The sequence below is a fragment of the Solanum tuberosum genome, unplaced genomic scaffold (genome assembly GCF_000226075.1).
Source record: "Solanum tuberosum cultivar DM 1-3 516 R44 unplaced genomic scaffold, SolTub_3.0 scf00049, whole genome shotgun sequence".
Classification (NCBI taxonomy): Eukaryota; Viridiplantae; Streptophyta; class Magnoliopsida; order Solanales; family Solanaceae; genus Solanum; species Solanum tuberosum.
Window position 1 is genome coordinate 802,859 of NW_006238974.1, and position 14,267 is coordinate 817,125.

A 14,267-nucleotide genomic window follows, 5' to 3' on the forward strand; every position below is an offset into this window, starting at 1 on the left:
AGGATATTCAAACTTTAGCTATTGGCCCATTAATACAAGCAAAAAGAATGACTGGCTATATATGTGATGGAGTTAGATACTTAACAGAGTCTCGTGATGTTAAGAGAAAAACTCAAAGTAGTGGTATTATGTTAAAGACTCACTCAAAGTTATGCAAGCACAAAAGATAAAAATCCCATATTGGCAGAGGTTTCTTTTTATGGAATCCTCACAGACATAATTGAGTTATATTATTCCAAGAATCTCAAGTTTGTATTGTTTAAATGTAAATGGGTGAACAATAGCAAGGGGCTTATTGAGAAAGATGATTATGGATTTACTCTTGTGAATTTTAATCATTTACTCTATACAAGACATCAGTTATCAGATGAACTATTCATCTTTGCTTCTCAAGCTCAACAAGTGTTTTATGTCGATCATCCTATGGAAAAGGAGTGGCAAATGGTTGTTAAACTTAAGCTAAGAGGTTTTTATGATTTAGGTGATGACACACCAACAATTGAGCATAAGGAAGGGCATATGTAGTTGTCGCCTAAACAACAATTGGATGACACAACATTTGAAACTGAAGAAGACATTGAATGGGTTAGAGAAGGAGTACCAGGATTAGAAATTGACCCAGAAACTTTGGAAAGTAATGAAGCATATGATGAAGATGACAACATATCTTAGTTTTTGTTACTATAGTAGTATAATCACTATTTCAGTACAATTGATTTTTGAACAATAATGACTTTGATGTTTTTACTCTTTATTCAGCTGTTAAAATGTCATAAGTTTATATATCTTATTATTTGACATGATAGTTAGATATTATTTTATACTTTTATATAGTAGAAACTACTTTAAATTTGGCAGGATTCATAGCTTCTAAGGAACTTCGTTGAAATGGCAAGAAAAAGACACAGAAATTCTAGTCAAGGTGATCTTTTATATGATTCTTCGGAGCAACAAAAACAACAAATCAGAAGTATGTCAATGCCTCAATCGCCCCAAAATTGGGCCCAAAATGAAAGAGATGAATCGCATGATACAAAAAATCTTCCAGGTATTAAATATCATGATATTTATTCTTCCTTTTATAGTTATAAAGTAGTTAGATAATTTTTATATAAATAATAAATTTACCTCTTTTTATGTTTGATTATTTATAGATTCTGAGCAACAAAAACAACAAATCGGAAGTATGGCAATGCCTCAACCGCCCCAAAATTGGTCACAAAATGAAAGAGATGAATCACATGATACAAAAAATCTTCCAGGTATTAAATATCATGATATTTATTCTTCCTTTCATAGTATAACGTAGTTAGATAATTTTATATAAATAAAAAATATGCCTCTTTTTATCTTTGATTATTTATAGATTCTAACCAACAAAAACAACAAATCGGAAGTATGGCAATGCCTCAACCGCCCCAAAATTGGTCACAAAATGAAAGAGATGAATCACATGATACAAAAAATCTTCCAGGTATTAAATCTCATGATATTTATTCTTCCTTTCATAGTATAATGTAGTTAGATAATGTTTATATAAATAATAAATTTGCCTCTTTTTATCCTTGATTATTTATAGATTCTAATGAGAGTGAAGAGAAATCTAAGCGAACTAGGGGTCACACTATGATGCACTCGGGATGGGGAAAGATGGTGGAAATTTACATATTGAATTGAATGAACATGGTCAAGTTATTGGATCAGAAGGAACTAGATTGAGTTCAAAACTTGGTGTGCTAGCACGAAATGGCATCTTAGCGCCACTGAATCATAAAGATTGGAGGCTTGTACCTAGTATGTACAAGGATAGAATATGGGCTCATATCAAGGTTCTTAGTATACACAAAATCTATATACTAAGATGTTTTTGTTTTTATATTTTATTTTATAAATGAGTTGTGTATTAAATATATGTACAGGAAAATACTGACGCAACTGATGACATGAAACACATACTGATGATGTCATTTAGATCTAAATGGAAATAATCAAAGCATGAAGCAAAAACCATTGGATATGACCCATATAACACTGATATTGAGCATTTAGCTCATTGTCCAGATAGAGTTGAAGAAGATCAGTGGCGTTCATTAGTTCATTATTGGAGCTCAAAAGAAGCAAAGGTATGTGCTAGATTTCTATTTCTGCATTTGTTCTACTAAATGAGAATTTCATAGAAGTTGTCGTAAATTATTGAAGTCGTGTTTTCCCTGATTATACTTCTTATTGTAGAACAACTAGAACTTCTTTCTGATTTGTCCCTTTCTTCTAAATGGCAGAAATAATGTTGTTGTACATGTCTAGTTTGCCAACCTGCACAAAATGTTCTTGTATAGAAATTGATTGCACTTTGTGAAACTCAACTATGCTGCTTTTTTATATTTTTTCTTGGCTATTTCTTTTATATATTCAAGATTGCGCATGTCCTTCTCATATATTTGTTGTTGTTACTAAATTTTCGTAAAGGAAAAGAGTGAGAGAAACAAAGAAAGTCGAAAAAAATTGACTATGCCACACACATCAGGGAGAAAATGTCATTCTCAAATTATAGACAATGTACGAAGTAATCACTATTTATTTTCTATAATTTATATATTAAATAATACTTCTCGTGAATATTTAAAGTCAAATCTCTTACTATTCAAACAGATGACAAAGATGAATAATGGTGTGAAGCCAACTCGTATTGAGGTGTTAAAAAAAACTACACATTAGAGCGAATAAAGAACCAGTAAATGAGATAGTTGGTGAAGTTATGGTAAACTCTTACTCTTTAAAAATATATAGGTACTTTATTTCTATTAAATTTTTTTTAAAAAAACTTCTCATTACTTTACCTTTCTTTCATAAAGAAACAAATGGATGATCTTGCCGAGGTGTATCCTGAGTTGAATGTCCCTCGAAGTGCTCCTAATGATGTGTACTCCCAAGTAATGGGATCAGACACTCATGGAATTGTCCGAACTCTAGGAAAAGGAGCGTCTCCTAGCTTAGTATATGGCCCCGTATATAAATGATCTCAGGCTGAAAAAAGAGATTTTGATACAAGGGTTGAGATGGAAGTTCAAAAAGCTACCTCATCTATGAAAATTGAGATGACAGAAAAGATGTATGAAGCAAAAAGAGAGATGAAAGCGATGGATAAAAAGTTGTTAGAAGCGAAAGAGGAAGCAAAAGAGAATAACGAAGTGATGGAGAGAAAATTATCGGACGCAAAAATGGATATGGAAGAAATTATAGCGGATAAAGTGAAGGAAGGAATACAAGCATATGTAGAGTCTTTGGGAATTAATGTTGATGCAAATTTAAAATTAGAGCAGGTGAAATAATTGTGTTGCTCACAAAAAAATACTTTTTTTAGATGAAAACTTAGTTTCTCTTAATTATAATAGTCTTCCTCTTTTGCAATAGGTTCCTGATAATCCACTTAAAGATTGTCAACAACCATCATCACTTGGTCCAGGTGTTCACACAAGAAAGGTTAGAGAAAATTTCATTAAAATTTTGAATTTTATTTTAATTGCGTAAATCCTAACATCTATATGATCACAAGATCAACTAATTCCTCTTTCTTGTTTAATATGGATTAATCGACAAACTGTTAATTGCGCGTCATGTACACATAAACAGTCTAAGTGTTCATCTTTTTCTTTTGGTTGTTGTTGTTGTTTTTCAGTTGGTATAATGAAATTATAAACTGTGTTAATTTATCATATTATTGTCAACTGGTCTAATGATCATTGTAGTCTTGATCCGTATATTAGTTATCTATTTTGTTGCTCTCGGGTTGTCACCAAGAATGTAGTCCACCTAGAACAACATCAAATATGATGATTAGTTCACCAAGAACACATTGCTAGTTCCATGCTTCAAGTTATGATGAATCTTCATAATACAGGCTTGTAGCTCTCTATCAAAGTTAAAATCTTTACATGAGACTTAGAGAATGAGAGAAGCTCATTCAGAGAAACAGAACCAGAAGAACACTTGAGGTATTTGCCAGCAGAGGCCAAATAGTTAGAATAAGTAGCGGCAAGGAATGCAGCACTAGTAACAAAATACATATTGTTCCATCTTTGCCTATAGATGAGACCTCCAGGAGTTTTCTGGGTATTTCTTTCATCCTTTGCAAGACATGAACACATAAAGTTCTTTGCTTTCTGCTGGTACTTCTCAAATACAGGTGCATTATGACCAACTTTACTAGACATAAAGAACTGCCTGGACTGTTTGGCAGATCTTGAGTAGTAAAGTTCTTTGCCTGGACTGTTTGGCATATCTGGTTCAACAAGATTAATATAAGAGTTATGAGTAATAATATTTTTACCTGTATGACTGTGACTTTTCTGGGAATTGTCCTGATCCATTTGTTCTTGAGGTGTCTTAGGTCTCCCCTCATAGTTTGTATTTTTTTTTAAAGAGAGAACATTTTCCTAAATCATTATAGAAAATTGATATTCAGTTCCAATGAAGAGTACAATCCAGAAAACAAGAGTTCATGGTTTAGCATCACATAAATCTAAATGAGGATCAATGTCGAAAAAAATGTCAACTTGAACCATGGAAGGCACGAAATAGATCAACTGAAAAAGGATCAATGGAACGCTCTTTTACAAACTGCCTGATTGCTACGATATGCTTCCTAGAATCAATGGGAAGCTCTTTTACAAACTGCCTGATTGCTAGGATATTCTTCCTAGAATCAGCAAGTCTAAGGTTTTTGCACTCTGACACGTGTTGCTCATACGCCTCAAAACTGTTTCCAAACAGTGTCATATTACTCAATAGATCATGCCTCCAATTTGCCTCTAGAAGATTCTCATATAGTTCAACATAACAATGTGGCATGAAGAACATCGTAGGTCTTAAATCTTATCATCGACCCTGTTCATTAACTGTTAGGACAGAACAACCGAGAGATGTCAGCACCCTAGATTCTGCCAGAGAGATCAATGGATCAAATACCTCTACCTCCCCAATCCAACTAAACATTCTTTTCATTAAGATTGCAAGACTAAGCTGTAATCTAGGAGGCTCATACGATTCTATGCTACCAATTCCATATATTACCATCTGCATCTTTCCTTCTGAGCCCATAACTTTTAGAAACCTATCAACTATTTCAGGGGTTTGTAACTGATCCAAAAATGTCAACCAGAAGGAAGAGCTCTCGAGTTTCCTAATGCAGGTTTGTATCTTCTGCATCAATTTAGATTCTCTCTCTGGATTGGTCTCAATATCTTGATGACCATCTAGAATGAGTTATTTATATGCTTCATAAGGTTGATTGTTGAACATGCCTAAATATGCTTTTATGATGCTTCATGAGGTTGATTGTGGAACATGCCTAAATGTGTTTTTATGAAGAGTTGCATAATGTGCTTAAGGATGTTATGATGAACATGATCTGAGTTGGAGAAAGAAGTTCCTCCAATGAAATGAGAAATGTTGTTGTTTTGGTTCATAATGAGTTTGTAGATGTAGTTCCTACCTTCTTGTTTTGCCTTGACCTTTTCAATGTGGAGTTAATGTTTCATCCTACTTTTGTGCATTGTTTATAATGTTGCATGCGTGATGGGCTGCTAGTCTTGAGTCGTTATCACTTAAAGTGATTAAAGTGTCACTCGAGGACGAATGTTCCTAAGAAGGGGATAATGTAACGACTCGTAAAATGATAGGTTGAACTAGAGCCTTAACGTGAGGGTTAATGTCAAGAGTTAAGGGCAAGGGCTAAGGGTTTTAAGTATAGGCCATGTTTTGGGAACCTAGGCTACCTAAAACTAGGCCTAGCTACTGCCTTCCTAGACCACGAGGGTCTTCACGACACGTGGTAGCCACCACAAGTCATGGTGCCACATGTGGTTGGCTAGGCAGTAAGCCCTAGAATGGTGCCAAGCCAAGGCTCTCTTTCACGATCCACTTCACGGCTCGTGGTCATGACCACGGGCCATGGGAAGGCTCGTGGTATTGCCTTAGCTTGATGAGGGTTGTGTCTTAATGAGGGAGCTACTGCCCCAAAGACCACGGGTACTACCACGAGCCGTGATGCCCTAGATGGTCCGTCAAAATGGTCATGTAGATCACTTGGCCTCAAGGGGAGGCAAGGCAGCTTGGCCAAGCCACTGCCTTAACACCACGACCATCACCACGACTCGTGGTCTTGACCATAGATCGTGGAAGGTTTTGTGGTCCTCCCTAAGGCCCTTGAGGGATTATGAAGGTTGATAGGCACATTTCCTAGGGGACCACAGGCACCTCCACGAGCCGTAGTTCCCCTCACGACCCGTTATGTTGGGCGTGGTCCCTGGCGGGGCTGCCTAAAATGGGGAGTTTTAAGTAATTTCCCTTTTATTAATAATTATGTTGGCTTGATTTTAAATGGTTTATATCACTACTATATATAGTTTTAAGTCTTTAAACAAGTAATTTACTCCTTAATTCCCCAAACCAAAACAAAGAGTTCCTCCTTCCAAAAATTCTCTCTCTAAACTCAAGGAAAAAGAAGGGAGCCATTGAAGCTAGGGTTTGTGGATTCAAGATGTTTCTTCTTCAAATTTCATGGGGAATCAATAGCAAGGTATGGTCATCTTCATCCTTGTTGAACTTTTCATTCAACGAGCCAATTCCAAAGGTGATTTCAAGTTATCAAAAACCTAGGGTTTTACTCAATCTAATGGGTTCCTTTATCAAACATTTCAAATGGTTATTAATGTCGTATTATGATTGTATTAGTGTTTAATTGATGATTTATGATGAAAATACTCTATGAACCCATGAATTCTCTTAATTCCTAAATTGTGCCTTTATGAAGTGGGTTTGATGATTAAGAAAGCTTAAGAATGGAATATGTCTAAATTTCTTTGGGTTATAGAATTGTATCATTATCTATGCCTTAATTATGGTGAATTGTTGGTGTGTTGGTGATTTGAGATTCGTGGCCTTGAAGGGAAAATTATGATCAAATTACATATTGAAGTAGAATTGTGCATGATCTATTGATCCACTTGAAAGGTGGAGGTGTTTTCTTACTATGAATATTGTGGTATTAAATTGATGGATATCTTCCTTGTACCTCTATAAATGAAGTATCTATGTATGATCATGATGTAAAGTATATGTGTGTGATTTCAATGAAGGTATAATGATCATGTTTAGAATGAAATTGTGTTATGATTGAAAGTTTATTCTCAATTAAGACTCATGAATGATGATAATGAAATGTAAAGGGTTTTCTTCTATGAATTGTATATCTTGGATTGGTAGGCTTAGGCATCTTTTCTTGTATAATGAATATATCTTGACTTAATGTCTTAATGACTTGAATTGGTAGACCTAATGTTGGTGCCTTTCATGAATGAATGAATGAGAAAGTATTGTAGGCTAAACCTTGGATCGGTTGACCTAATATTGGTGGCCCTTCATGAGGAATCTAGGAACTAATGAAATATTAAAACCTTGAAGCGGTAGACCGAATGTTGGTGGCCCTTTCATGTGTGAAATGATGAACCTTGTATCGGTAGACCTAATTTTGGTGGCCCTTCTTAGAAAGTCAATGAGCTATCCTTAATGTACCTTGAACTGGTAGACCTACTATTGGTGGCCCTTTCATGTGTAATGTACCTTGGGTCGGTAGGCCTAATGTTGGTGACCCTCTCAAGTACAATAATGTAATGTGAATGAACTAGTCTATAGGAATGGAGGCCAAGCACTGAGTGGATATGGTAAGATGGTGACCCTCCCAATGTTATGTTAGTGTCCAATGAACATCTTTCTTATCCCATAACTATTTGCCCACCTAGGTAAAACACACTTAGTTCTACCTTAGGGAAGTGTAACACTTACCTTCGATGTAGGGTTATATGACACCGGATTCCTTGATTTAGCTCTCATGGTGTATGTCGGTTAATGCCTATTCCCATCATGTGAGATGTGCATTATGGTTTCTTGATGAGTTCTATGAAATGTGGGTGGTAGTATGTGATGACATCCATGGATCGCACGAGTAGGCTTCGAGAGGGTCATAGTGAGTTCTCTATGTCTTGGATTGTATAATGAGTTACTTCCTTGTCATGACTTATTGAATATGAATGTACTTTGCCTGTGGTGATTTGAAAGTAGTACTTAGTAAGTAGTAGTATGGGATGCAACTTTCACATTCCACAAGTATGACTTAGGGTTGTCTTAGGTGATGGTCCTTATGTGATGATATGGCTTATGTAATGTTTATGTCTCTTATGTATGAGTATTGTGTAAGGATGGAAAGGTTGAATGGTAAGTTCAATTTTGGTGACCTTAAGGTGGTACGTTGGTATGGATGGTGGTAGGGAACGCTATCCATACATTGCACAAAGTATAGCTTGAGGGTTACTTGAGGTGAAGGTTTAATGTGAAGGTAATGGTTTATATGATGATTATGTTCTAAAGTGATTAAATGACATGTATGATATTTATGGTTGAATATTATGCCTTTTATGCTTATGTTTATGAAGTTTTCTCAAAATGGCATATATCATGACTTTCAAACAAAATGTCCGTTTTAAGCAATTTTTTGCATGGCTATCATACTTAGTACTTAATTACGCTAACCCATATTTCTCTTATATTACTACAAGTGTAGGTTCCGGCAAGTGAGTTGCTATTCTTCTAGTTCAAGGGCTTGGATTGAGATTCCTCCAAGACTAAGGGATATGTCCTCATAGATCGAGGACAAGTCTTTAGATGTTTCTTTTCTTCGATGTAATAGACATTTCTAGTCTTTCTGATTGTAAAGGGTCGTGACCCTACTTTAGTTTTCAAGACATTGTTTAGATTTCCATGTGAGACTATAGACTTCCATTGTGTTTCAAGTGTTTTTTAAATAAAGTTTGATTGTTTGGATTTAAAGAAAAGTTTTTAAATTCCACACTATTTCTATGTATCGAATCTTATGAATGCTAAGAGGCTTGTATGAGACCCCTTCTGGGTCAAGTACGCAGTGTAACTTCCAGGGTATAGGCTCAGGTAGTTACAAACTTGGTGTCAGAACATAAGATTTTGGAAATGCTTTTTAGGATTGATGTCTGACAAGCTACGTCTAGTAGAGTCTTGTTCATCGGTGTGAGTCGCGACACATCTATAAGTGAGAGGCTATAGGACGTTAGGAAGTTACACTTCTTTCATTATTCTTGAACTCGTGCCATAGAGTTTAACTCTAGAATGCCTTTCTCTTACTCCTTATATGATGGTCTTTAGGGTATGACCATTTGAAAGGTTTATGGTAGTAGTAGTGAGGAAGAAAGGTTGGCTGCCTAAATCAAGTCATTTACTCCTTATTTCCCCAAATCTAAACAAAGAGTTCCACTATTAAAAAGTTATCTCTCTAGAGTCAAGGAAGAAGAAGGGAGCCATTGAAGGTAGGGTTTGTGGATTCAAGATGTGTTTTCCTCAAATTTCATGGGGAATCAATAGCAAGATATGGTCGTCTTCATCCTTGTTGAACTTTTCATTCAACGAGCCAATTCCAAAGGTGATTTCAAGTTATCAAAAACCTAGGGTTTTACTCAATCTAATGGGTTCCTTCATCAAACGTTTTCAAATGGTTATTAATGTCGTATTATGATTGTATTAGTGTTTAATTGATGATTTATGATGAAAATACTCTATGAACCCACGAATTCTCTCAATTCCTAAATTGTGCCTTTATGAAGTGGGTTTGATAGATTGTGAAAGTTTATGAATGGAATATGTCTAAATTTCTTTGGGTTGTAGAATTGTATCATTATCTATGCCTTAATTATGGTGAATTGTTGGTGTGTTGGTTATTTGAGATTCGTGGCCTTGAAGGGAAAATTATGATCAAATTACATATTAAAGTAGAATTGTGCTTGATCTATTGATCCACTTGAAAGGTGGAGGTGTTTTCTTACTATGAATGTTGTGGTATTGAATTGATGGATATCTTCCTTGGACCTCTATATATGAAGTATCTATGTATGACCATGATGTAAAGAATATGTGTGTGATTTCAATGAAGGTATAATGATCATGTTTAGAATGCAATTGTGTTATGATTGAAAGTTTATTCTCAATTAAGACTCATGAATGATGATGATGAAATGTAAAGGGTTTTCTTCTATGAATTGTATATCTTGGATTGGTAGGCTTAGGGATCTTTTCTTGTATAATGAATGTATCTTGACTTAATGTCTTAATGTCTTGAATTGGTTGACCTAATGTTGTAGCCTTTCATGAATGAATGAATGAGAAAGTATTGTAGGCTAAACCTTGGATCGGTTGACCTAATGGTGGTGGCCCTTCATGAGGAATCTAGGAACTAATGAAATATTAAAACCTTGAAGCGGTAGACCGAATGTTGGTGGCCCTTTTCATGTCTGAAATGATGAACCTTGTATCGGTAGAACTAATTTTGGTGGCCCTTCTTGGAAAGTCAATGATCTATCCTTAATGTACCTTGAACTGGTAGACCTACTGTTGGTGGCCCTTTCATGTTTAATGTACCTTGGGTCGGTAGGCCTAATGTTGGTGACCCTCTCAAGTACAACAATGTAATGTGAATGAACTAGTCTATGGGAATGGAGGCCAAGCACCGAGTGGATATGGTAAGATGGTGACTCTCCCAATGTTATGTTAGTGTCCAATGAACATCTTTCTTATCCCATAACTATGTGCCCACCTAGGTAAAACACACTTAGTTCTACCTTAGGGAAGTGTAACACTTTCCTTCGGTGTAGGGTTATATGACACCGGATTCCATGATTTAGCTCTCATGGTCTATGTCGGTTAATGCATATTCCAATCATGTGAGATGTGCATTATGGTTTCTTGATGAGTTCTATGAAGTGTGGGTGGTAGTATGGGATGACATTCATGCATTGTACGAGTAGGCTTTGAGAGGGTCATAGTGAGTTCTCTAAGTCTTGGATTGTATAATGAGTTACTTCCTTGTCATGACTTATTGAATATGAATGTACTTTGCCTGTGGTGATTTGAAAGTAGTACTTAGTGAGTAGTAGTATGGGATGCAACTTGCACATTCCACAAGTATGACTTAGGGTTGTCTTAGGTGGTGGTCCTTATGTGATGATATGGCTTATGTGATGTTTATGTCTCTTATGTATGAGTATTGTGTAAGGATGGAAAGGTTGAATGGTAAGTTCAATTTTGGTGACCTTAAGGTGGTACGTTGGTTTGGATTGTGATAGGGAACGCTATCTATATATTGCACAAAGTATAGCTTGAGGGTTACTTAAGGTGAAGGTTTAATGTGAAGGTAATGGTTTATATGATGATTATGTTCTAAAGTGATTAAATGACTTGTATGATGGTTATGGTTGAATATTATGCCTTTTATGCTTATGTTCATGAAGTTTTCTCAAAATGGCATATATCATGACTTTCAAACAAAATGTCCGTTTTAAGCAATTTTTTGCATGGCTATCATACTTAGTACTTAATTGTGCTAACCCATATTTCTCTTATATTACTACAAGTGTAGGTTCCGGCAAGTGAGTTGTTATTCATCTAGTTCAAGGGCTTGGATTGAGACTCCTCCAAGACTAAGGGATATGTCCTCATAGATCGAGGACAAGTCTTTAGATGTTTCTTTTCTTCCATGTAATAGACATTTCTAGTCTTTTCGATTGTAAAGGGTCGTGACCCTTCTTTAGTTTTCAAGACATTGTTTAGATTTCCATGTGAGACTATAGACTTCCATTGTGTTTCAAGTGTTTTTTAAATAAGGTTTTATTGTTTGGATTTAAAGAAAAGTTTTTAAATTCCACACTATTTCTATGTATCGAATGTTATGAATGCTAAGAGGCTTGTATGAGACCCCTTCTGGGTCAAGTACGCAGTGGAACTTCCAGGGTATAGGCTCAGGTAGTTACAAACTTGGTGTCAGAACATATGATTTTGGAAATAGTTTTTAGGATTGATGTCTGACAAGCTAAGTCTAGTAGAGTCTTGTTCATCGGTGTGAGTCGCGACACATCTATAAGTGAGGCTATAGGAAGTTAGGAAGTTACACTTCTTTCATTATTCTTGAACTCGTGCCATAAAGTTTAACTCTAGAATGCCTTTCTCTTACTCCTTATATGATGGTCTTTAGGGTATGACCACTTGAAAGGTTTATGCTAGTAGTAGTGAGGGAGAAAGGTTGGTTGTTATTTTATTTATGGCTATGTGACTTGTTATATTTTAGGTGATAGACATGATGTTGTCCTTAGTATGAATGGGTTGTTTTATGGTTATGCTTAGATGATAGTAGAACCCGGCTTAGTCATAATGAGTTTTGAGGTATGTTGAAATAGTTGATGAAATGTGGTGTTCTAGAAATGTCTAGGTGTGTTGAGTGAGTAGGCTTCTCTAAGAAGAGTAGAAGTGTAATTCACCTTGGTATAGATGATCTGATGTGACGTGGGTGAAGGTTTAGTGATGACTTTCTCCGACCTTAGAATTGAAATAAGTGATGTTGTAAAGAGTTTGTATAGGCTTACTCCCAAGTGGGGGAAGAATGTGCGTATAAGGTAAGGTATTTGAGTGTTCTTGATGTTCATGAGCTAGGTTTGCTTGATATTCTCACCTTAAGAGGTGTAGTGAGTTTGAAGAGTTTAGACCCGGTATGGTAGATTCATATGCGACTTTGAGTGGTGTTGGTAAGGTTGTTTGTCAGCAAGAGTTGCTTAATGAGGACCTTCCTAGTTTAAAAGAACCGGTATGATAATAGTTCCTTATGGTTGTGGATGGCCTGTTGAGGTACCTATGTTGTTTTCATGGTAGCCTTAGCATGGGTTTACTCTTAAGGGGGAGATGGTATATGAATAGTAAGGTGTTGAAACTTCCTACATCCTTATCCCTTTTTCTTCTATTCCTATTCAAGCTTGAGACCAAGGGTTCCTTGTAGCTAGTTTCATCTTTTGGAGTTGTGTGTCAATATGTGTCTCCATGGTGTCCTTATGTTATGCATGTTCGTAATGAGTTTATGTTTATATGAGAAAATAAGTTTTGATGAATTGTGTTCCTCATGTCGATATGCATCTAGTATGAGATGTCTATATGCTTCATGGGGTCGATTGTTGAACATGCCTAAATGTGCTTTTATCAAGAGTTGCATAATGTTCTTAATGATGTTATGATGAGCATGACGTGAGTTGGAGAAGGAAGTTCCTCCAATAAAATGAGAAATGTTGATGTTTTGGTGCAAAATGAGTTTGTAGATGTAGTTCATACTTTGTTGTATTGCATTGAGCTTATGATGTGGAGTTGATGTTTCCTCCTATGATTTTGTGTATTGTTTATGATGTTGCATGCATGATGGGCTGCTAGTCTTGAGTCGTTATCCCTTAAAGTGATTAAAGTGTCATTCGAGGACGAATGTTCCTAAAGGGGGGGATAATGTAACGACTCACAAAATGATAGGCTGAACTAGAGCCTTAACGTGAGGGTTAATGCCAAGATTCAAGGACAAGGGCTAAGGGTTTTGGGTGTAGGCCATTGTTTGGGAACCTAGGCTACCTAAAACTAGGCCTAGCTACTGCCTTCCTAGACCACGAGGGTCTTCACGACCCGTGGTTGCCGCCATGAGTCGTGGTTCCACCGGTGGTTGGCTAGGCAGTAAGCCCTAGAATGGTGCCAAGCCAAGACTCTCCTTCACGAGCCATGGGAAGGCTCGTGGGATTGCCTTAGCTTGATAAGGGTTGTGTCTTGATGAGGGAGCTAGTGCCCCAAAGACCATGGGGACCACCACGAGCCGTGGTTCCCTAGACGGCTTGTCAAAGTGGTCGTTTAGATCACTTGGCCTCAAGGGGAGGCAAGGTAGCTTGGCCAAGCCACTGCCTCAACACCACGACCATCACCATAACTTGTGGTATTGACCACGGATCGTGAGAGATCTCGTGGTCCTCCCTTAGACCCTCGAGGGCTTGTGATGGTTGAGAGGCACACTACCTAGGGAACCATGGGGACCACCACGAGCCGTGATGCCCCTCTCGACCCGTTAAGTTGGGCGTGGTCCCTGTCGAGGCTGCCTAAAATAGGGATTTTCAAGTAATTTCCCTTTTATTAATTATTATGTGGGGTAGATTTTAAAGGGTTTATATCACTAGTATATATAGTATTAAATCCTAAATCATGTCCTTTACTCCTTATTTCCCCAAATCAAAACAAAGGGTTCCTCCTTTCAAAAATTCTCTCTCTAGACTCAAGGAAGAAGAAGAGAGCCATTGAAGCTAGGGTTTATGGATTCAAGGTGTTTCTTCCTCAAATTTCAC

General features: G+C 36.6%; 3 protein-coding genes across 4 annotated transcripts in view; 2 read left to right on the forward strand and 1 right to left on the reverse strand.

The window, feature by feature from the left end:
* LOC107059947 (uncharacterized) overlaps positions 1-525 on the forward strand; it is a 1,855-nt gene extending 1,330 nt beyond the window's left edge. The window contains exon 3 of the mRNA XM_015307060.1: positions 285-525. Within this exon, the coding sequence (XP_015162546.1) occupies positions 285-525 (241 nt within the window). The remainder of the gene's footprint in view (positions 1-284) is intronic.
* Positions 7-2,124, forward strand: LOC102593321 (putative cyclin-dependent serine/threonine-protein kinase DDB_G0272797/DDB_G0274007). 2 transcript variants are annotated; one of them, XR_001473053.1, is made up of 5 exons: positions 7-1,048; positions 1,155-1,262; positions 1,367-1,474; positions 1,580-1,829; positions 1,920-2,124. XR_001473053.1 is itself a non-coding variant. In XM_006343676.2 (4 exons), the coding sequence occupies exons 1-4, from the start codon at positions 889-891 to the stop codon at positions 1,675-1,677; spliced, it is 474 nt and encodes a 157-aa protein (XP_006343738.1). In that variant the 5' UTR covers positions 7-888; the 3' UTR covers positions 1,678-1,830. The 2 variants fall into 2 exon arrangements, 1 of the variants encoding a protein (XP_006343738.1); XM_006343676.2 differs by lacking the exon at positions 1,920-2,124 and having other exon boundaries at positions 1,580-1,830.
* A 2,336-nt stretch (positions 2,125-4,460) lies between these two features.
* LOC102596174 (protein SENSITIVITY TO RED LIGHT REDUCED 1-like) overlaps positions 4,461-14,267 on the reverse strand; it is a 36,232-nt gene continuing 26,425 nt past the window's right edge. Inside the window, 1 exon segment of the mRNA XM_015307061.1 lies at positions 4,461-5,252. Within this exon segment, the coding sequence (XP_015162547.1) occupies positions 4,549-5,252 (704 nt within the window). The 3' untranslated portion in view covers positions 4,461-4,548.

Bases quoted from the DNA above. Each gene is read 5' to 3' on its own strand.
- LOC102593321 (XM_006343676.2), top strand. From the start codon at position 889: ATGGCAAGAAAAAGACACAGAAATTCTAGTCAAGGTGATCTTTTATAT. The intron at 1,049-1,154 runs GTATTAAATATC...GATTATTTATAG, and splicing joins TGATACAAAAAATCTTCCAG to ATTCTGAGCAACAAAAACAA. The intron at 1,263-1,366 runs GTATTAAATATC...GATTATTTATAG, and splicing joins TGATACAAAAAATCTTCCAG to ATTCTAACCAACAAAAACAA.